Source organism: Puntigrus tetrazona, chromosome 15 (assembly GCF_018831695.1).
Source record: "Puntigrus tetrazona isolate hp1 chromosome 15, ASM1883169v1, whole genome shotgun sequence".
Taxonomy (NCBI): domain Eukaryota; kingdom Metazoa; phylum Chordata; class Actinopteri; order Cypriniformes; family Cyprinidae; genus Puntigrus; species Puntigrus tetrazona.
Window position 1 is genome coordinate 13,677,268 of NC_056713.1, and position 22,694 is coordinate 13,699,961.

The 22,694-nt window shown below is 37.2% G+C and overlaps 1 protein-coding gene across 1 annotated transcript; it reads right to left on the reverse strand.

Moving 5' to 3' along the window:
• Positions 1 to 1,217: 1,217 nt before the first annotated feature.
• LOC122359517 (peroxisomal sarcosine oxidase-like) lies at positions 1,218 to 15,362 on the reverse strand. Its single transcript, XM_043259847.1, has 8 exons — positions 15,112 to 15,362; positions 14,761 to 14,909; positions 12,564 to 12,777; positions 9,597 to 9,779; positions 7,872 to 8,024; positions 6,870 to 7,019; positions 4,536 to 4,611; positions 1,218 to 2,047 (listed from the first exon to the last, which is right to left on the reverse strand). The coding sequence occupies exons 1-8, from the start codon at positions 15,217 to 15,219 to the stop codon at positions 1,917 to 1,919; spliced, it is 1,164 nt and encodes a 387-aa protein (XP_043115782.1). The 5' UTR covers positions 15,220 to 15,362; the 3' UTR covers positions 1,218 to 1,916.
• Positions 15,363 to 22,694: the final 7,332 nt, after the last annotated feature.

Here is a 22,694-nt window from a genome sequence, read left to right on the forward strand (position 1 = left end):
TACAGGGGAAAATGGGTCCAGGCAGCAAGTCAACAAATGACGCTGACTTCACCAAGACAAATGGCTCGACGGCTGATGTCTTTTTAACAATACGCTCCGTTTGCCACCAGACCGCTCTCTCCAAGCCGTCGAGGAGGAGTAATGTGTAAAATCATAAAAACTGACAAGTGTGCACTTTAATTTTAATGCCGTTGGCCATGGATGAATGCGCTCACAATCAGACAATATCAGACGATACTGTTAGAAACTCATCACGGGAGGCTAATGGCTCCCTTGTCAGTGTAGCAGATGCTGAAATATGGCGGGCTTTACTCCGGCGATCAGCATCGGAGGGTATTGATCTGTCATCCTTCTCCTGAAGAACGGAACGGAAATCTCTGCAGGCTTTTCATATAAACGTTAATGGTGAAGACGCATTCAGAATGGTTATCAATCACGTACACATGATCACATTTCATCACGTATGCTTAGGGGCGGCCGTAGTTTTGCGTTCGGAAAACAGCATGGAGAATTAGGGGTTAACCAGATCTCATGTATTATGTTTACTTGATCTCGCTGTTTTAGTAACATTGAGATTATTATAATGTTTAGCACATAGTTTTTAAGAATCATTACTATATTTCAATTTAATTGTCATTTTAAGAGACTTTTCAGACTAGTGGAAGGAAAACATCCAAAAATACATGGTTAAGTATTTCTTTTATAGCACTTTATCAACTGTGTCAATAGATTTTAATTAACATTTATATTTGTAAAGTTTTCTCAAAATGAGTTTTTTTCTCTTACACGAGCCAAATATTTCCACTTCAGTTGCACTTACACACACACACACACACACACACACACACACCAAACTTAACATTTTTATTTCTATATCCTAAAGGTTTTACAGAGGGATTTGTCGTACCAGTACCGTATATAATATAAATTATATATAACATTTTAATCTTCTCAAAATTGGAAAAATGTGTTTTCTGTCTGTCTTCAGAATTACAGAGTGCCAAAAATGAGATACCCAAAATCTGTAAAAACTTTTGACTTTTTAACTTTGAAACTGAATCATCCAGGAATTCGATTTTTGTGCTAGAAATACATGCAAATGAGTGCATATTTTATTAAAATAATGACTCATTTGCATATCTAAACCTATCATTTTAGAGAACTTGTCATACAAAAAAATGCAGTTATCAATGCAATCAATAAGTTGGGTAAGGCAATAACTATTCGTTTTTTATTCACCTGCAGTGCATCACATTAAAATTGTCATTTTGTAAAGTTTTATAGTATAGTTTTTTTATTCTTATATTTTCCTTTTTCGGAATTTAAATGTATAATTTAAAGTTATCCTTTATTATTTTATTCTTATCTTATCAGTTTCAGTTTTCATTGTAATTTTAAAGTATAAGTTTACTGTCCTTGACATTTAAGGGAATGTCTGCACATCTAGTGACAAAGCTGTAATAAAAAAAAAATCCTTTTTAATTCAAAAGTGCATGAAAATGAATATTGCATATGCAAACATTAAATAATCAATAATGGTTAGAAAAACCAAAACGCCCCCATGCTCCTCTTTTACATTAACAAAATATTACATTACCAAAATGAATAAAATACAAGATTAGAGCAGTTAGAATCACTCAGAGATTACATATTGCAGAAACCAATAAAAACTGCTCTCATATAGAAATATAATTAGCACATATACAATCTCCATGACTACATAAAGCCTATGGTATTTTTATCATTTCACATGTTCTTAGCCTGGTAACAAAAGGCATATTTTAGTCTAATGTTAACCCGACACAGCCCTGATTGAATTGACAAGCTTGTATGAATTAGTAAAGAATTAACAGCACAGTTACCATCCAGTCATCGTTCTGCTCTGTTATCTTTTTTGTCATTGTAGGCTCCTGGATTCAAAGTGATGATCTGGCGTGAGACTGGAAACGTTGAATACGGAAAGGTGAGAGGTCGTATGAGGGAACCTGCCCCATGGCCAACTGAGAGAGCAATTTCCCTATGATAGGGCCAAACTTGAAGCCGTGGCCTGCGGAGAAAGAATGAGAAAAAAAAAATCACATTTGCTGAGAGGTGAATCATCATAGGATAGAGTTTACATTCATTCAATTCACTGGGGTAAAAGCAGCCCACCTCACGGGAATCTACAGAGACCCCTCTATAAATAGCCATTATCTGTCGTCCACTGTCTGACTCAGAACGCCTTTGCGTGAGAGAGCGTGGAGAGAGAGAGAAAAAAACCCTCAAATATTGCTGGAACCATCACAACCGCTGTCACAGGACATTTGTCTTTTGGGTGGGTTTTGGCAAAATGCTAAATTAAGAAAATTTGTCTATCTTATTGAAGAGAGTGGGCTATCAGAGGATTCATTATAGCATGGTTGTGTACATGCGTGTTTTCTCTGCTGTGTTAAAAAGATCCTTTCAGCTTAAAATGAAAACTCGCCTACGTATACTTCCATACATATCTTTTATTCTTTCTTTTTAGCACAACAAGGAGAAATTTGTAAAAATGTACAATACCATTTAAAAGTCTGTGGTCAATTTGATTTTTTTGAAGATGTTTTTGAAAGAAGTCACACCAAGGCTGCATTTAATTGATTTAAAATACAGTAAAACTGTAATATCTTAAATTATATTACATAGCTGTTTTCTATTTTTATATATATATATATATATATATATATATATATATATATATATATATATATATATATATATATATATATATACATACATACTGTATATATATTTATATATTCATTATACTTCAGTTTTCAGTGTCACGTGTTCCTTCACGCTGATTTGCAAAAACTAAACAAAAAGCTTTATATTTTAACTAAAATATATTTCTTTTACTTCTTTTACTATTTCTTATACTTTTTAAAAAAGAGCAGCATTTTAAAGTTTATTATTGTCTTTACTTTCAGTTTGGTCAATTTAATGTGTCACTGCTGAATAAAAGTTTAATTTTACTAATCCCAAAAAAATAGTGTAAATGTCCATATTTTACATTCAGTTACAATGATCACAATGAGACTTCTGCTTCTAAAACAAACCATAAAAGCACCATTGAATTGGGCTGTATCATACATGCACTATATTTGAGTTCTTTTTGTTGTTTTTATATTCACCGAAAATCTCCATATCCGTCTGAACTCTCCTTTTCAATTTCATGAGATATATAGTAATATTAAAATCACGAACAATGTGATTTTCACTATAATAAATCAGCTGATAGGGTTCACAAAACTGACCTGGTTTTCAAATTCAATTCACTGACATAATGATCAAATCAAAATGAGGAAGGGAAAATTATGAGTGAATAATGATTTAATTTTGGACTGTTCCTCACACAAGGCTAATGTCTGATTAGTCATAGAGACTGCTTTTGTGATCCCCAGCCATTTATTATACAGTAACTACATACAACTACACAGAAGAAAGTCAGCCATACTTTAGAGTAAACGATAACAGAATTTTCCTTTCCGGGTGAACTATCTCTTTAAGACATGAAGATGGAGCTGGGTAAGATGGTTAAAATGCACGGCGTTCTTCTCCGACGCTCTCGGCTCTTGCCTTTGCGGATTGGGTGGCCGTTTGAAGTCTGCAAGGCTGGGCTGTGAGTGGATACGTCTTTGACCGGCAGACGGTCTCTGTTCTTCCTTAAACCCCACTGATGTGACTAGGTATCCATGGCAACCAGAGGGCCTTGGAGCTTGGCTCGAGACAAATTCCGGGTGGAAAGAGGAGCGACTTCCCACCCAAAAGCTACGGTCTGTGTGTTTGCCCCTGAAACGAATCCAATTGGCACCCTTTAGTTTTTCCCAAGCCGCAAATACAACAGCTGCGCTGAGGGCAGGAGAGCAGCGGGGAGGCGAAACGCTGTCATTATGGCAGACAATAAAACGAAAAGAGGCAGGGAGAGGTTAATAGTGAGCATTCCTCCGCTCCTATCAGAGTTGTAATGTATTATTAAGGCAGAAGAATATATGTCATAAATCATTAGTGTGCGACGTGCCAGAGCACTGGGACGGTACCGGTGCAGTGAGGCAGCCACACAATGCTTCCTGTGACACCTCCTTTAACCAGGACAATACGTTACAAGATGAATAGCCACAGCAGCGCTTAGCTCTACTGTATTTTTCTAACCCCTTCCCACCAAACGCCACTCTCCGCGCCCCATGCTGCTAACCAGCGCTTCTCTGAAGTGATTACCAGTGGAATTTAATTAGCCCCATAATTAGTCTAAGGAGGAGGTGATGGGAACAGATGGAACAAATGCCAGGTGAGCCCTTTGGCCCCCTGAGAAGCGAGTTTGGGAGCACGCAGGACCTGGGGAGCCAGCAACCGCCTTTAATTAGATGATAAAAGGCGCTTCTCTTCCTGTCCTTCACTAGCGCCCTGTTCCGTTCTCTCATTAAAAAGTTGGGATGGCTCTTGGAGTCGGCGTCAGCGCGTGTGGCCGTGTTTTACAGGGAAGCGTTGCGTGCCGAGTTCATTAGTGCTCTGCTGACCTGAGAATCCAGCACCGATGATGATGTTGCCGTGGGTTGGGTGGGAATCAAGGACGAAGTTATGGTCCGGCGTGACCTGCAAACAAGCAAGCAGGGGGGAATGTTAAACATCAAGACTGGATGGTAATTATTTCTGCAAATATTTGACCTTTTTGTACTCTGAGCACGCTCGCCGCATGAATTATGAGCGCTGTTTGAATTGAACTTAAACATTAAAAAGCTGCTTAAGAGATAAGCCATTACATGTCGGATATTGCTAACGAACAAATTAAGTGATTTAGGAGCGACAAACATTTAGTTGAATGTCTTATACGATACCGTTTAAAAGTGTAGGCGTGGTTTATTTTCTTTTAAAGAAATTAATCATTTGCAAGAACGCATAAAGTTGGTCAAAAGTCACAGTAAAAACATTAAGAATGCTACAAATCCTTTTTCTGTTGATAAAACATACTGAAAAAAAATTTTTTTTAAATGTTTTAATCGTTTTCAACATTGACCATAATAAGATATGTTTCTTGAGCAACAAATGATCATATTTGATAATGATACTGAAGTTCAGCTTTGCCATCATAGAATTAAATTACATTTTCAAATATAATCATCACAATATTTGTGTTTTTGCTGTACATCTGATCAAATAAATATAGCCTTTGTAAACATAAGAGACTTATTTCAAACACTTAAAAAAAAAACTACTGTCTCCAAAATTCAGTTTTTTAACCATTATAATTTCTGACTATGCTTAAAAGGTTCTTTTAAGCTTTTGAGCTTTTAAGAACCTTATTTGGCCAAAATGAATTTTGAAAAATAGAAAGGTTCTTCAGATGTTAAAGATTCTTTATTAAACCGTTTAAAAAGGTTCTTCTATGGCATCGCAAGCAACATTTTAAAGAGACTAAATTTGCCTTTTGATTCATTTTGAGCCACTATCAGGTTTTTCCTTTTATGTATGAAAATAATCAATACTGTGGTAGACATTGTTCCGTAGATGCTATCGAAGAGGACAGCTCTGTGCACCATGCTAGGTAACCGTTTTATACGGTTCCACTCAGTTTCTTGCTTTAATACTCAACTTTATCTCTGCTTGCTTGCCGGCAATCTGTGGCTCTCCTGACAGGGCAGTCTAGGGCAGTTTTTAAAGGATTTAGGTTGTGTTGCATCACAGCTGTCCTTTTTTGACTGATGTGATTGTACCTTGCATTTGTAAGCTGTTTGTATTATTTTTTCATTTCAGCCATCTGGATGAAAACTTTGTTTGGTCATGCAGAAGTATTTTAGATCAACTGAAAACCTGCTCTGAAAGAACTGACTTTTTTTTTTGATGTACTGATGCATTAAATGAGAGTCTAACACCACGTCTCAAACAGATGCGATGCGACAAGTTTCCCATGACAAGCAATTTGTCTGTCCACACTGAATGTGAAACCGCAGCGTGATGTGACACAATCACAACCAATCAAGACATCAGGGTTCCCACTTTTTTTGACAAGTGAATTTCCATAACCTTTCCAGACATTTGTGATGACTGTTTTTTTTAAATAAAAAACGATACTATAAATATTTTTAAATATTTATGTTATACTTGTAATAATATTATTAATAATGTACTCTTACTGTATTATTAGCGCTGTCAAATGATGAATCAAGATTAATTGCATTCACAATAAATGTTTTTGTTTACATAATATATTTATGTATTTATTATGTATATATATATAAATACATATATATGGCAAATATATTATGTTTATATATTAAATATATATAGGATATAGAATATAATAATATAAATATATAAATGTATATACATGTACACTGTTTTAAAGTGAATTTATATAAATAATATATAAACACATTAGACATATATTATGTAAACAAAAACTTATTTTGGATGCGATTAACCATCTAACAACACTAATTATTATACTTTAGAGACATTTCAAGGCCTGTAAATCATTAGTTTCAAATTCTCTGAATTGTTTTTTAAGGTTTTTTTTTATATGCACTGTACTGTGTATGACACTATGAAAATGAAACAGATATCACAAAATATCCAGTCGTGGTCACATCTGGTTAGACTTTCATCGAAGAAATAGCTACAATGGCTTGTCACCGTATCAGGTGTGTCTGGTAAAGTTATGATATAATTCTTGAACAAAAAAAAAAAACAAAATAAATGTCTTGGTTCAATTCCAGCAAGCGTTCAAACAAATTGAATGTCAGAATAAAATATGAGCCGTGCATTCAAATATCTTTTTTCTCTCCGCACGAGAACGAAAGTTTGGTCCGGACACACGGTGACGGCACCTGAGGACGGCTAATGAAGCGACTCACCGTGTACATGCAGCTCTCCACCACAGCAGGCACTGGCACCAGTCCAGGGAGACAGCGGGTGACGTAACGCACCAGAATATCGATGTCCCCTCTATCCGTCTGTTTATCTCGCTCATCCGGTTCGGTCTCACTGCCCATGTGGTAACACACCTGCTCAGACACATGCACGCACACTATGATCCATAAAAACAATCTGACCTATGATACATTACGGATCTGTGATCCACCGCTCGGTATGCTTGGAGGAGCAGCAGATATACGTGCAGAAGCCAGGCTCCAGCGACTGGAGCAGACATAATGCATCTAACATGACACAGCCATCTGTGCTCTCCCATTCAGCCTTGCTAAGTGTGATGAGACTGAAGACTCCTGCTGGGCTCTCCCGCATACTGAAACCAGGCCATTAGTACTGGGAGAACAGGCCAGAGGAGAGTGCTGCTTCTCTGCTTTTGTAAAAGCATCGAGGTCCGTGGATCCATTCAGAAAGCTATAGAACTACTCTGCTAGACTACTCTTTGCATTTGCGTCTGATGCACGCAAACTCTGAGTGGAGACGTGTGCTGTATTGCTACATGAGGGAATTGTGGCTTAATTAACAAAGAATGAAAACTACTGACTTTATGAGACTAGCAGTCTCTGGCGGCTTTTTATGAGATGTGGGCAGGCAATTGCATTAATGAAATGGTCTGTGGTACTGATATAGTGGTTTAGGACAGGCTGTATCTATTGTTTCCATGGAGAAGTGGAAAAGCAGGCCAAATTTGTGTGCATTTATTTATTTGTACATTTCTGTCACTATGTTGAAGTGAAATGGTGTGTTAATTCCTTTTTATTCCTTTCAAGGCTTATATATACTGTATATATTTATATATTATTTATTAAGTAATGCAAGTAGTGATGCAAGTAAGTAAGACCCGAAACTGAGCATCACAAAGTTAACCATCAGGCCATGGCATTAATCAAACCTGTTCTTTTAGAAACAGCATCCGTCCTGTCACCCACCTTCATTAGTCCTGGATACTCATTGGATGGAAGGCCGTAAATATCATATTCGCCCTCTTTTGGCTTTATCTCTATAAAACATGGGAAACGCTGGCTGACACTGTAGGTGCCTGGGATCTTCTCCTTCCAGTAGCACACATTAATCTTTACAACCTGCACAGAAACAAAAACGAGAGATACAAAATATTTTCAGCTTTTACATAGGTTATTTCTTCACACATAAAAACTAATCTCATAGCTTCATATAATTAGGGTCGAACCACTGCTGTCACATCCTACTACCTTTCCGGGCCTTGAACGTTTCAGTTCTGTGGCCGTCTATACAGGTTCAGAAAGCTCTTGGATTTAATCAAAAATATATTTGATATTTGTGTTTGGATACATGATGGTAAATAATTAATGACAGAATTAAAAATTTTCGGGTGAACTATCCCTTTAACCCGCTTCAAAGTAAATGTAATAAGCAGTAAGGAATCGCTAGCTCAGAATAGTCCGGACTGTCTTCTCATTCAGAGACCATAAAAATTCAGCAGTGCACAAATTCATTGCTCATATATTGTTGTGCTCACCCAAGCGCAGACTTTCAAGCCTGTGCTATCCTGAAAAATGCAATTCCAATTCTAGGTCCAATTCGGAGTTTAACTAACACAGAATTCTTTTTCCATCACTTCTCCCGTGGCGTGTGACACGTAAGAGATCTCGGTGGACTGGAGACTCAGGGAGCTGTTTATAGGATCGGGAGGTGAGTATAGGGTGCTTTCTGTGCATTCACAAATAACTCACTTTTCATTCTGCCCAGGGGTGTAATCCAGATTAATCTATATGCGCCTGTGTGTGTTTCACAAGCCTTGGCTGATAGTCAATATGCCTTATATATTCCCATGCTTCCATTTTTCAGAACCTGTTTTCCAAACCCAGACATTTCACGCTGAAATATTGTTCCGTGATGTCTTTAAGGAAAAAAAGAAGCTGAGTAAATGGATGGTTTGGATGAAAAAAAGAAAGAAAAGGAAAAAAAATGGTAGGTGAGAAAACGTCAGTGGACTGATGGATAGATGTTAGACATTTAATGAATAAACAGATGGATGCATGGATGTATAAGTCGCTGGACAGAGGAAAGAAGGGGAGTAAATGCATGAATGGATGAAATAAAGATGATAAATAGGTCAAGAAAGAAAGAAAGCGAATGAATGAATGAATGAATGAAGGCAAGAGAAATTAAAAAGTATATAGATGAATGAATGGAAAAAAGTAAATGAATATGGTAAAATAAATAGGGTAGCAGGTGATGAAAAATGTAACATGGCTGGATTGCTGAAAGTAAGAAAGAAATTGTGTAGGTAAGGAAAACTAAAAATATGGATGGATGGATAGATAGATATGCATATGCTTTTTTTATTCATCTGCCTATCCATCCATCCATCTTTTCAGTTTAGGTTTAGGGATTAAATTAGGTATGAAATGAGAAGGATAAATAGGTGAAGAAAGAAATCAACAAATAGATGGAGAAAGATAGGAAGCAACTGGTAAAGTAGTAATGAAAGAAAAACAGAATGGCAGAATGAATGAGAGGGGAGTAAATGCATGGATGGATGGAAAAAGTGAGAATGAGTGAATAAATGAAAAAAAGAGGGAAGGAGGAAAGTGTATGGGTGGATGAAATAAAAAGAAAAATAATGGCTAAATGAAAGCAGATAATTAGGCACGTGTGGTTGTTTGCTGAACCTTGAGCGGGAGCTGCAGGCCTGTGTGTGTGAGTAGAGCGTTGGCCCAGGGTCCTGCAGTGATCACCAGACTCCTCCCTCTGTACACTCCAGAGCCCGTGCTTACACTGACCTCCGTACCAGGCCTGATGTCAATCACTTTCTCTCCGTCCTTTATCACACCCCCACAAGACTGAAACAGCCTCTGAAAACACACAGAGAGGATCACACATTTAAATCCGTCTGTGTACTTGGCAGCCAATGGATTTTCATTTTGGTATTAGAAAACCAGGATTGGAAATCGAGCGTTCACTACGTTTTTTTTTTTTTTTTTTGTTTTAATACTGAGAGTAGAAAACTTTTTCAAATTTTACATTTTTTCAAGAAACAAAAAACAAGAATTAAGTTTAGTTTTACATTTTTTGTTCGTGGGTAGAACAATGAATAAACTGCTTGAATATGTGATTTTTACATGTGGTCGGGAATTAATAGCCCATGATTTTTTATTTTGGTCAGTCGAAGATCAAACCGTGTGGAAAAAAAACTCCACTGCTGCAGGTGTGCGGATTCTTGATGTGTTTATTACAACTACATTTAATCTTCTTTTCATCAAACAACCAGATTAATGAATAGCTCGACACAACTCGTACAGGGACAGAGTTTAGACAGCACTGCTTTCTGTGTAGATATAAATTCTATGATTTGCAGCAGTGCATGTATGATGACAGCTGTCATAGCCTACCCTGGTTTGTTTGTAATTGATGAATTACTTTTAAATAAAATATTTCAAATGTTAATAGTAAAAGGAAATAATTATTCATTGACTTATGTAACAGGCCTATTACCCATTCTGACTACAATGGGAAAACAACAGAGATAAAAAATACATACTGTTTTGAGTTTTATAATGTAGTCTTTTTTTGTTTTTAAATTGGTTATAATTGAGACGTTATAAGGATATGCACTTATGCTGGCGTGGTTGCATATGCACTTGCACACAGGATTTTGAATAAACTTATTTAAATATAAATTTAAATGTAACTTGCCATTTTGGGTTATTTCTCGCCAGACCCCAAAGAATACATTACAGGAACATGCCTTTATTTTTTAATAAGAAAATTTTCCAACTCCCCTAGAGTTAATTTTATAATTTTTTTTTAAATCCATTCAGCTGATCTCTGGGCACTTTATTGTTAAGTTGTCGCTTAGCACAGATCATTGAATCTGATTACACCATTAGCGTCACGCTCAAAATTCACCAAAGAACGTGCTAATGGTCTAATTAGATTGTATAAATATGTAAATCAAATATTCAAGCTGTTCATTAATTTTTCTACCCCTGAACGAAAAACAAAAAATTAGGCTGAATTCTTGGAAAAAAGGAAAAAAGGAAAATGAGCTGTTTTCTACTTTCAATATTAAATAAAAAAAAAAACAAAACAAGCGAACGCTGGATTCCAGATTTTAGTTTTCTAATTTCAAAAGGAATATCTGTCTGCCTCCAAGTACACGGACCTAAATCACTTCAGTCTGAATAAAACAAGCTTAACTTTACTGCGTAGACAAAACTTCTTCAAAACACCTCATCTATGACAGAAAGTCCTAATAAGAGCAGTGAGGAGAGACTGGTTAAAATTTAACAGGGGCTGAGTTTGACACAGAGGGATGTCAGCGGGGATCAGTTAAAACTGGAAAAAGCTGGTCAGATTCGGGCAACAGATAATGAAAGAGTTTCCTTAGTAAGAGCCAACAGGGAGCTTATCACTGCAAACTGAAGCTGCTGTAGGCAGAGCTTATTGAATCCAGAGAGGCATTGTGTATAAAAGTGCATGGCCATATTCCCTAGATAGGGTGTAAGGAGCCTTTAACAAGCTAGTTTGCAGCCATATCTTATCTTGAAAGCTTTAAAAAGCACGGCGAAGGCGACACTGAAGTACAGTTATGTACACAAAGAACATTGCTCAATGCCTTTCTGACATTGAAAGTTTAGAGTTTTTACACAGTAAGAGATTTACTTCCGCTGTATGCTGAATTTCACAGTACTTGCTTAAATCGAACTCTTATCTGAGAATAAAAAAAAAATTAGTTTTATTACTTACAACAGCATTTATCACCAAAAAGGGAAACATACCAAACAAATGTCTATACTTGATTGTACCTAAAACCCATGTTTTTTAATGTGTATGCTTCTTTTTTTAACTGCCATGGTGAGCCAAGATGATCTACTGACTCCAAAGAGGAGGACATCCATTTCAGTGATACTTTCCTGAGGATAGACACAATCGGTCCAAAGTAGGTTTGAAATTGCTGCAAATGTACTCATTTTGCATACATAATTAGATGACCATCTGATAGCTTTGAGTTGCCAAGCTAAATATAAGATTGATTTGTGGCATTCCAACAGCCTCCCAGAGAGGATTTTAAATAATATTTCAGTCAAATTATTCTCTAAAACAAGAAAAAGTCTCATTTTACACTGCTTTTCAACAGTTTGGGATCAGAGCAGATTTTTATTAGCATTTTTATTACTTAATCAGAAATAAACAGTACTTTTGTGAAATATTATTAAAATGCAAAATAACGTATCTTTTTTTATTTAAAATATATTTATTTCTGTTTTTATACAATTAAGTTTTCAGTTTTAATTTTTTTAAATATTTCATTCTGTGATGGCAAAGCTACATTTTCAGCAGGCATTACTGCAGTATTGAGAAAAACACTATTTTGGTGCGTCTTCTGTTGTTCTGCTTACTATTTTTGGGAAAATTGGGACACTTTTTTCAGGGTTATTTGAAGAAAAACATCTATTTGAAATAGAATGTCTCATGTCACATTACAAAGTTGCATTAGTTAAGTAACACTTTTTTTGTTAGTTTTACTGTCACTTTGGATCAATTTAATGCATGCTGAATATAAAAGCCTTAATTTCTTTAAAATCAATCTTACTGAAAACTATTGTACAGTAGTGTACAGTATATGATCAGCTGACCTGCACAGTTCTAAGAGCTCTGTCCGCGTACAGCACGCCAGCAAAGGTGTCTATCAGCGCTCCGTTCCCATCAGCGAGATTCATATTGGGAATGTGCTGATTGAAATCCTGCTTCTCCAGAAACACTGTGGGAATCTCAAACCTTTGCATCGTGGCCTTTAGGCGTGAGAAACACTCTTCGTTCTCTGGACCCATAACCAGTAGGCCTGTGCGCCTGCGAGGAGAAGTTCATAAGACACTATGTTAAACAGCTCTATCTTGATTTAGGTGGAAGTGCATAGAGGCATGTATAAATTGTGCAATGCGCTGTCTGCGCCTGCTTGTGATGCAGGTGTCTTAATATGAGGAGTTATGGCAGTATGGATGAGAGGTTGGGAACACAGGCTTTAAATCAACAATGTGTGATAGATGGTCGTGCTGTTTTCTGTGGATACTGTTTTTCAAGGCCTACTTCATCTGCCAGCCATCGTGATGCATGGGCAGCATGAGTTCACAGGTCCAAGTCATTCATCAGAGATTTTTATGACTGAGTCCCCCAATGTGTGTGTGTGTGCTTGATTGGGGAAGCTGAAAAAAAAGACCTCATTTCACATTACTCCATGCCCTTGTGCCTAATAGCAAAGAGGCAAGTCACATCATGGTGGGGCAAGATCCTAGCTTAAGTAATTTTAATAACATCTGATTCAAAAGTGCATAGAACCTTCTCAAAAAAAAAAAAAAAAAGGTTTCTTACGGTTTCTCAACCACCTCGGCGGTCCTATGAGAAATATAATCCCGTCCTCGTTAGGAACGTCCATAATTGCTGCCTCCTCATTTATTTCGACCTTCGCTCGAACACTGTAACTAAAGCTAAATTTGTCACTGCACTGCCCGTCAAATATTTATTATGGATTTTGACCTTTTTGGCAGCTCTCTGGGTAAAATAGCAGTAGGGGGTTCAAGCTGCTGGCATCCCATCTGATGAAAATCAGATCACTAAGAGACAGAACTGCCAGTGTAAGAGTGTCAGGTGCGATCTTCACCATAAGTAATTCAATCTCTTAATTATATTAATAGTATTGTAATATTTAGAAGCGCCCTGGGCAAAGTGGTGTTTTGGAAAATATCTGCATGAATCTGTTTCGCTTTGTGAGGACACTGCATCGCTAACGGACAGCATAAACTATGGTACTGTTTAATGCATTAACTGAAAAATGATTTCAAAACAGAAAGAGACTAGGTGTATGTATAATAAAGTATCTCTAAACTGTGCTCTAATTGGCCTGTTATACAATAATCTTAACTGGCAAGCAATCAATAAATCCATAAAGGTGGAAAAAATTACTTTTTATATACACTACCAACAATTACATTAAACAGCACACCAATCTCTAAAAAAATATAATTTTAAAATCAGCATATTAGACTGATCTCTGAAAGATCATGTGACAATTAAAAATAGAGTAATGGCTACGGAAATGTAGCTTAGCTATTACAACTATTACTATAACTAATACTGTTTTTGCTGTAATTATAATCAGATAAATGAGTCCATAGCATAGACTGCCTTGAGTGACATTATGCAATCAAAAGGAAAATCATTAATACTGGTCTTAAATGATAATTGCAAGTCACTTTATTGCATCTACTCAAAAAAAATTATTTATTGTACAAAACCCCACTTTGCAAATGGCTTTCCATAACCACCACATCCACACAAATGAGCCTCTTGTCTAAATAAATACCAATCCTGTCCAAATCAGCAATATTTTTCATAACTGTAGCTTGTTTGGAAAGCAAGTACCATCCAAATAGCACAAAGAAGAGAACAAATCCAGAATTCTTTAAAATCTTGCACACATTTTTCACTCGCTGCCCTGCAGTCTCTGAGATGCTCAAGGGCACAGGTGGCCTCTCATCAGGACCCATCCGTCAGAGAGCTGAGATGGATGGCGGCGAGAAAAAGAGGAAGGCGTCTGATTCCGCATCAAGGCTGAGTGGGCTTGATCCACTCGTGATCCATTACACCTCTCAGACGCTGTAAAAACAAGTGTGCCCCATGGTCCCTAGATAATACTTGGCGGCCAGAATGAAAATGCTCCTTTAAAGTAATGCGTGTGGGCTATGACAGTGTGCAAGTTTCGTTGTGCAGTGTCTGAATGTTGCATTGTGGTGAAAGAATTGCATCAGTCTTTCTTAGATGCTTACGAACGCTCACCTGTACAGTTCAACACCCGCTTCTCTCTCAAGCTGAGCCCAGATCTCGTAGCTTTCGTGCATCATCTGCGTGTAGAAATCTTCCTCATAGGCTTTGCGTATAATCCTGCTCTGGCCATGAGAGCTCCCTCTGGAATGGGGCAAAACAAACTGAGGAGGAAAAAAAAGGTAAGAAGTCAAAAAAACAAACAAACTGTAATACAAATCCTTGTATTGGCTTGTAATGAAGATTCAAAAAGAACTACCAAAACAAGTTATCAATGTATAAACATTTCTTTTATGCTTTTGGTATAGAATTAAATGAATGAATCTTTATAAGACTGAACAAATGCTTTAGCAGTACTGCACCGACCTGCTCCAGCAGTAGAGTTTTCTGCTTGTTTTTGGCCAGCTGATAAGCAGTGCAGGACCCCTGGATCCCTGCGCCAATGACGATGCAGTCGTAGACTTCCGACGACATTTCCAGCTTTTACTTCCTCCTCTAAGATTCGTCTGACACGCGAACACGACGAACTTGCGTTAACCTTCTTTTCGCGTTAGTTCAGAGTTCTCCGGTTTCAGTTATATAACCGCGATCAGCTGAACGCAAGACCCGCCTTCCGGGTTTACAGCTCGCGAAAGTTTAGCGAGCGCTTAACACCTTGTGGATTCTCGAGCACGAGCATTTCGAAAAGATTCGATACCTATTCAACTTTTCGGATAGGTATTTATATATAATAACTATTTCAACCTAAATATAATTTTATACGGTGCTAAAACGAATGAACTAATTCTCTCTCTCTCTCTCTTCCGTCCCAGAGTAAAGAGATAAACAGCCCAAGTCGCTTACTCCAATCAGAAGTGACAGCCATAAACTGCATGACGAGGTAAATTGGAAAACGCCAGTAGGCTACATAATTACTTGGCAAATCAGCACCATATTCATTTAATAGTCAATTTTTACCAGTTTCCAAATGTCCGATTGTGCTTTGGCTGAATGTATTATACATGTTATTATAGTTGTTTTTGTAGTTTTCACATTCCATAGTTTGTTGTCGTTTATTTTAAAGCACATATGCTCCTGAGGACTCGTGACGACCTTCTTATAACTACAGTTAAACGCTGGCTTATGAACTATATTACATTTCAGTAGGGCAAAATTTAACAGTTGCTTTAATAGTTTTTTTTTTTTTTTAATCTTTGTTTAGTTCTACTTAATTTTAATTGAAGAAAAATGTTAATTCAGTTAGAGCCTGATTAAAGATGTATTTCATTATATTAATTACATGTTGTTAAAGGGACAGTTGACTCAAAACTTAAAATGGTCGTCATTTGCTCACCATAATGTCATTCGAAATTTCAAGAAATGTCTGTACAGTATTCGAACAGCAGAATCTGGTTTGTTAACATTCTACAAATGCCCTTTTTTGCGCATGAGAGCGAGGTAATGACAGAATAGCAGTACATTTTCTGCATTCAGTCTAAAAATCATTACTTTACTCTTAAGTTCCAAACATAAAAATGCACGAGTTCATTATTAAGAATTCAGTGATATCTATCATTATTTGCTTCTGTCCTTTTTTATTTATTTATTTAGTCCAATTTAAGGCTGTGTAACCTAGCAAAACTTTCATGAGAAATGAATCGGCCAGGTTTGTCCAGAGCTAAAACAGAACCCCAGTCCAGCCCTGGGTATAGCCTAGTGCTGCCGTTTAATACTTAAACCAACATTTCCAAATCATGCCGTGCGTGTGTTACATTGATTAAAATATAATAAAAGCATATCCTTAACATATTTCCAGTAGGCTACAAGGTATGTTTGTGGTTGCATGTTGGCTCAGCTCACTTTTCGGTTCCAAAAGAGAAGTTCTCTGTTCAGTCGTATGATTTGTTTTAACTGCCCTGCAGTAATTATCATGACATTTAAATAACTGTTTGCTTGTATTGCTTGGCTGTATTCATTGCCTCTCGGATTATAAACAGAAGCGAGTTTGCGCGGCATTAGCGTTTGTTTGATGTAGCTCGGAGCAGGGCCCGTTCTTCGTCACGTAGCTTATTACATCTAAGATGATTTAAAAGATTTCAGATTTGGCTAAATTGATTCTTTTATGCGAATTTGAGAATTAGATTTAACTAACATTATCTGGATTCAGTTGTCTAAGATTAGTGGCCTTTCTTGTGAAAAAGATCTGTTACGTGACAACATTAACTAAAGTTTTTTAAAGATCAATGTTTTAAAGTATTGTCCGTGGACCAGTAGGATACTCTTGTAATAGTGTGGAAGTGGCTGGGTCATATTTTAAGCATCAATTCTGCGTGAAAAGATGCAATCCAGTTTTTTCCAATTTTTGTTTAATACACTTAACAATGCAATATATATCAAATATGGCTGGCATGATGATTTGTTAAAAGTTTGTTTTGCTTTGCAGTCGTTTGTTGACAAACAAGAAACTGTTTAAATTTGGTACTTTTGAGCAATAAATACTGACTGTTAGTAATATTGCTAATGAATTTTGTTTTAGCGCAATCAATCAGGTCAACGGAAGAGAGTTGAAAGTTAGAAGGGACAGGTGACATGAGGTAAGGTAATAGTAAGTGGGTCATTCGTGTTATGTATTTATGTATTATGCATTTATTTTGTTTTGTAAGTGTGCTTGAGCAGATAAATATGAGAACAGGCCGAAACAAAGAGAGAGTGCTGTGTCTGGCAGGGTTGTGACTGGGTTCCTATGTGTGTGACATGGTACTGTGGAGTCAGTCGCAGGCCGAGCAGATGGATCCTGTGATGGTCAGGTCTGGAGAGGGTCAGATGGTCCTGCCCCCCTGCCGCCGAGGCCTGTCACGGACAGATGTAGTCTGATCTTCCCCACAGAAATGCTGGTAGAGTGCTTTTTGTGTTTAGTATGCAAACAGGTTTACTGAAGCTATAGCTTATTTTAATGATTTAACAGTTCACCCAAAAATAAATGCAGTAAATGGGTCCAAACCACCTATTAAAAACATCGCAGTAATTCACAAGTAATGAACATGACTTAATCAGTTAACGTCTTGTGAAGTGGAAAGACTTTAATTGTATGGCAGGTATGGAAAATGCTTTACCCTGCTAATACGACAATGCTTGACTAATGCATATAATCAGATCTGATTTGATTTCCAAATATTAGAGATATTTATTTAGCCTACATAATTATGATTGGCTGCCTGTAACGGGAAACTTGTGGCAGAAGGACGTACATCTGACAGAGAGCTATTGTGTTGTCATGCCGTCTCGGCTTGATCAAGACACCCCCTCAGTCTCATTCATCTTCGGTTGATTCTGTTCGCTCTCCAGCTTTTGAAGGACGGCTCCAACATCCCAATTAACCCCTCTCTTCCCCCTCAGCTTGTTAGGCTGGATTTGTGCTCCATCAGACCGGTGCTCTCGCCGAGATGTATCAGCCTTCCGAGACATATCTGGAAGCTTATTGATTTTGGCATATTATTTTATGAGTGGGAGTTGGGAGGCTGTAAATGGTGAACAGGCTGTTTCATTGTTTGAGCTGCTAAGCTGCTGTATAATTACATCGGTGACCGTAAAGCCCGCTGACTGAGCCCACAGCTGGGCGAAAACACAGCTAGTGAAATAAGATGGTGCCTCATGCTCTTTATGAGCCAAGGCCTTGCTGGGACCCCAGAATCACCATCTGTAGGCAGTGAAAGTTTATTTCCTGAAAGGCCTTTTGTGGCATAGGCACGTACAGTCTCCCCACGACATGATGTATGACAGGCCTCTTAAGCATTTTAAGGGTTTACTGCCTGGCTGTACAGCAGTGTTTAAACTGCAGTGTCAGGACAATCTCATGAACATCACCATGTCTCAACATCAATAACTATTTGAGTGGAGAAAACGATGCTGCAAAGATTTTACTGCCTGTGGGATAAAAGTGCTGTCACACCACTTCTAGCGATGTGAACTCATCAGGGAATTGCTGCATTTTCTTAGCTCCGTGGAAAGGTAAAAGCAAATTCCATGCAGGGACAGGAAAACATTTGTTGACCAAAACTAAATAGTGCTATGGGCTTATTCTGCACGTATCTGTATTTCTACATCTGTGCTATTTTTTTTTCAGCGGACTTGGTTCTGAAAGTATTTTTCCCATTGGGATTTCCAAAAAAAAACAAAACCTTTATTTAACCTTGAACCAAACCAGCCAGCCATGAGTTGAAACACAAGCTTTCATTTGGAAGCCAAAAAATTGATTTTAAAAAGACGAATGCACAAGACTACTTTTAAAGAAGAAAAGCGTAAATTCCCTTGATCGTCCATCACAATGAGGAAAAATAATAATTTATTTCTGATGTGCAATAAAAGATAATTGAGCTCCACAAATTAGTAAGTGGCTTTAAGAAAAGTGCTGGAGCAGTGAAAATTCTCATTTCCACCATAATTAAGAATTTCCAATTAAAATAAAATGTTACGAAACTGTATGGAAGAGTCTATATTGTCCTGATGCAGGGTGAGAAGGAGAGTTCGAGTAACTCTCCAAGGACCACAGCTGGAGAATTACAGAAAATAGTTGAGTCTCTGGGTCAGAAAACCTTTAAAAAAACTGTAAACAGCACTACACCACATTGTTTGGGAAGGTTGCAAGACAAATTCCTTGCTCATTTAAAATCTCCAGCATATTCAGTTAGAGACTGGAACTTCAAATGGAACTGGCTTTTATGGTCAGATGAAGCTAGAAAATGTGCTTTTTTAGCAGCAAAACTCTCAAGATGGGTTTGGTGAGCACAGGGATAAAAACTACCCCATGTGTACAATGAAATATACAGCTGTATTTTTGATGTTGTGGGCCTATATCTCTGCTGGAGGTCCTGGACATCTTGTTCAGACATGTGGCATCACAGATTCTATCAAATACCAGTAGAAAAAAAATCAAGTGACTCAAATCTAATAATGGGCCATGTTTGGATTTTCCAACCGTACAATAATCCAAAAAAACCCCATCAAAAACATGTCAAAGCACAAAAATCAAGCTTCTGCTATGACCATTCCATTTCTCTGACCTGAACCCTGTACAAAATGATTGAGATGAACTGAAGAGAAGAAGCACCAACATGGAGCTGTAAAGGGTCTGGAGTGATTCTAGACGAAGTAATGGTCTCTGATCTCTTCTCAGGTATTTTTTAACCTCATCAGGCCTTACAGGAGAAAAATGATAGCTGTTAAACTGGCAAATGGAGGTTTCAAGAAGTATTAAATAAAAGGGTGCTATTAATTGTGGCCAATGTGTAAAACATGTATTTCATAATATCTGGTGTCAATATTTTTGACCATGATTGTATAAAGAAACAAGAAATGCAATTTATGTTGATATGTATCTAAATTATGTATTATAGTGGGCTGACACTAAATAACTTTTTGGCCCAGTTTGCTTCTTCTAGGTCTCTGATTGGTGCAGATTACTTAGCAAAATCATGGATAATGTAGTTTTTAAAGTGCTATGAAATTATGACTTCTTAAATAATTTGAAGTAATGTCTTCTTGTGTTTTGTCAAAAGCAAAAACCATCCGTTAAAAAACTTTGTATCTGACACCAGGTTTATGTGTTACTGTTAAAAATGAATTGCCCTATTGAGAAAATGAAAGAGATTTCTACTTCCGGAATCTGACAGTTGCACTCTATAAATATGAGGCCATCGTTCCATCACTTTTAGGACATTGACTTGGCTAACATGTGGACCTACAGCTCTAACGCCCGAGCCTATTGTTGCTGTTTGAGTGCGAAGAAATAACTCAGCCTGGGTCTGCTCGTTTTTTATTCATAATTTTATTTATTAATGTCTCTCTTTTTTTAACTCCCAAAGTGTTTCAAAAAACCAAGAGAAAGAAGTAGCAATCTTGCAATGGAAAGGTCACGCTTTAGAATAACAACAGGCATTGGCAAGCTGCAGCACACTGTAACTAACGTGCTCTGCTATTTACTTGGCATTTACTTGCAGCGATTTATTCCACGCCATGTTTAAATATCAAGTCTCCCTTGTTAATATTCATGGTCCTCCACACCTACAGTATGGGATAGTGCCCAGTCTTGTCTAATGAATAACTTAAGACCTATAAATAATGCATTAGAGTGGCTGCATTACTGTGGGCGCTTTAGGTTTTCCAGGTTTTCTTTGGAGAATAAACCGAATTGAATTTGGAGTTTTTGTGTGGTAGATCGTAGTCACGAGAGGTAATGTTTCTCTGAGCTCTTGCTGCCGTTTGTAATTGGCTTCCCTGCTGTTAACGCAGAGCTAATGACTTCATTTGACTGTGTGCTGTGTATGAATTGGTGTAGGATTAAACAATTTAATCTCTTCTTGGCCTCATTGGTGCCAATTTAAATGGCAGTGCTATTGCGAGAAAATGTTGTGCCGGTGATCACCCGGGGAGAACGGGATTACCTTGAATCTTAACCGAAGGATTCTCTCTCTTTTTGTGTCTGTCTGTTAAGACTGATATACAATAATATATAAACAAAAGATATATTGAGTGGTGTGTGAATGTAATACGTTTTAAAGTTGAAAAAAAGTTGTATTAAATGTTATTAATGTTATGCTATTATAATATTTGGTCTTCATTCAGAATGTAGCATTTATAAATGTGTTGAACTTGTTTCTTTTTTAATAATTTTGCTGTGTGTTTTTTTCATTTATTGGTCATCAACAATAACAAAAGTTTTCCAATGTTTTTGTTCTTACTTTTTAGCTTAATCTTATTTCAGTAACTGTTTTTCATTTTTCATCTAATAATTGTTTTTACTTAAAATAAATAAACATACGTGTATGGATTTAATTGAATTGAATTTAATTTATGTTTCTACCAACACGTTCTTTATATCCCCAACATTAAAACAGCAGATTGCGAATCCACTATAAATAGATATATAGATATCACCTCTTTCCACCCCCTATACCACCCCCTTCTTTTCCATACATCTTCATGTATTTTTTATGTTTGGGCCTTGAGTGTAAATTTGTATCCAGTTGACTCACAGTGTACTGACTGTATATTTATATGTGAGGAATGCAGTGGAGGTAACATGATCCCACATACTGCGCTGCCAAATCCTTAAATGAAATGCGTGAGTGTCTTCAATTATTCAGTTACACACAGTCTCCCCATGCACCGTTTAGAAGCATCTCAGGGGTGAAATCACCTACTGCTCACACAAACTACAGTATCAGAGGATCGCAAGACTCTCAGATACCGAGGAACGCTCTTCTTCCTTTAGCATTTTATTATTACTTATTTACAGTTTTTGTAATTCCGTTTAATTAGCTTTTTGTAAGAGGCTGGTTGCGGGCAAGGAAATCGAGGATCTCTTCATTAACAAAGCTGAAAAGTCTGGAATGCAGGAGAAGAGGAAAAAATAATGAAGCAGTAATGCAAAACAAATCCCAGACAGTGCCGATAATGAATCAAAAACAGGTGATCTAAAAGCACGGGACTAAATAAGAAACAGTAATTGAAAAATATGCCTGTTTATGAATGGAAACAAAAGCAAACACCCTAAAAGCATAACTCAGCACTGTCCTTTTAAGTTAGTTTGGCATATTGGTTTTTAAAATAATTTGTGATACATCAGTATCTTCCATACTTCTGTTGATCAGTGAAGGCTAAACCAGTCGTACTCTTTGAACGGCCAGATTTCCACTGGAAGCTTTGTCGTAGTCTCTTCAGATAATAGAGATCCGACTGACCCCAGGGGGCAGAGAGGACTTTTCGGGTACAGTCCGATGCTCTGTCTTCTGTAGAATATGACCACAACATCTGCTGAGCAGAGAAAGAGCATGTCTGGTCCCTTCACCCCGCGGCACTCCTATCTGCTCTGCTGAGCGGTGCCCTTTAACTTTTGATGTGAGGTTTATGTGTCTTGGTGCATTGCCGACTGCAGTGTAAGAAGCTTAGGGTCACTATCTACTCACAGATGT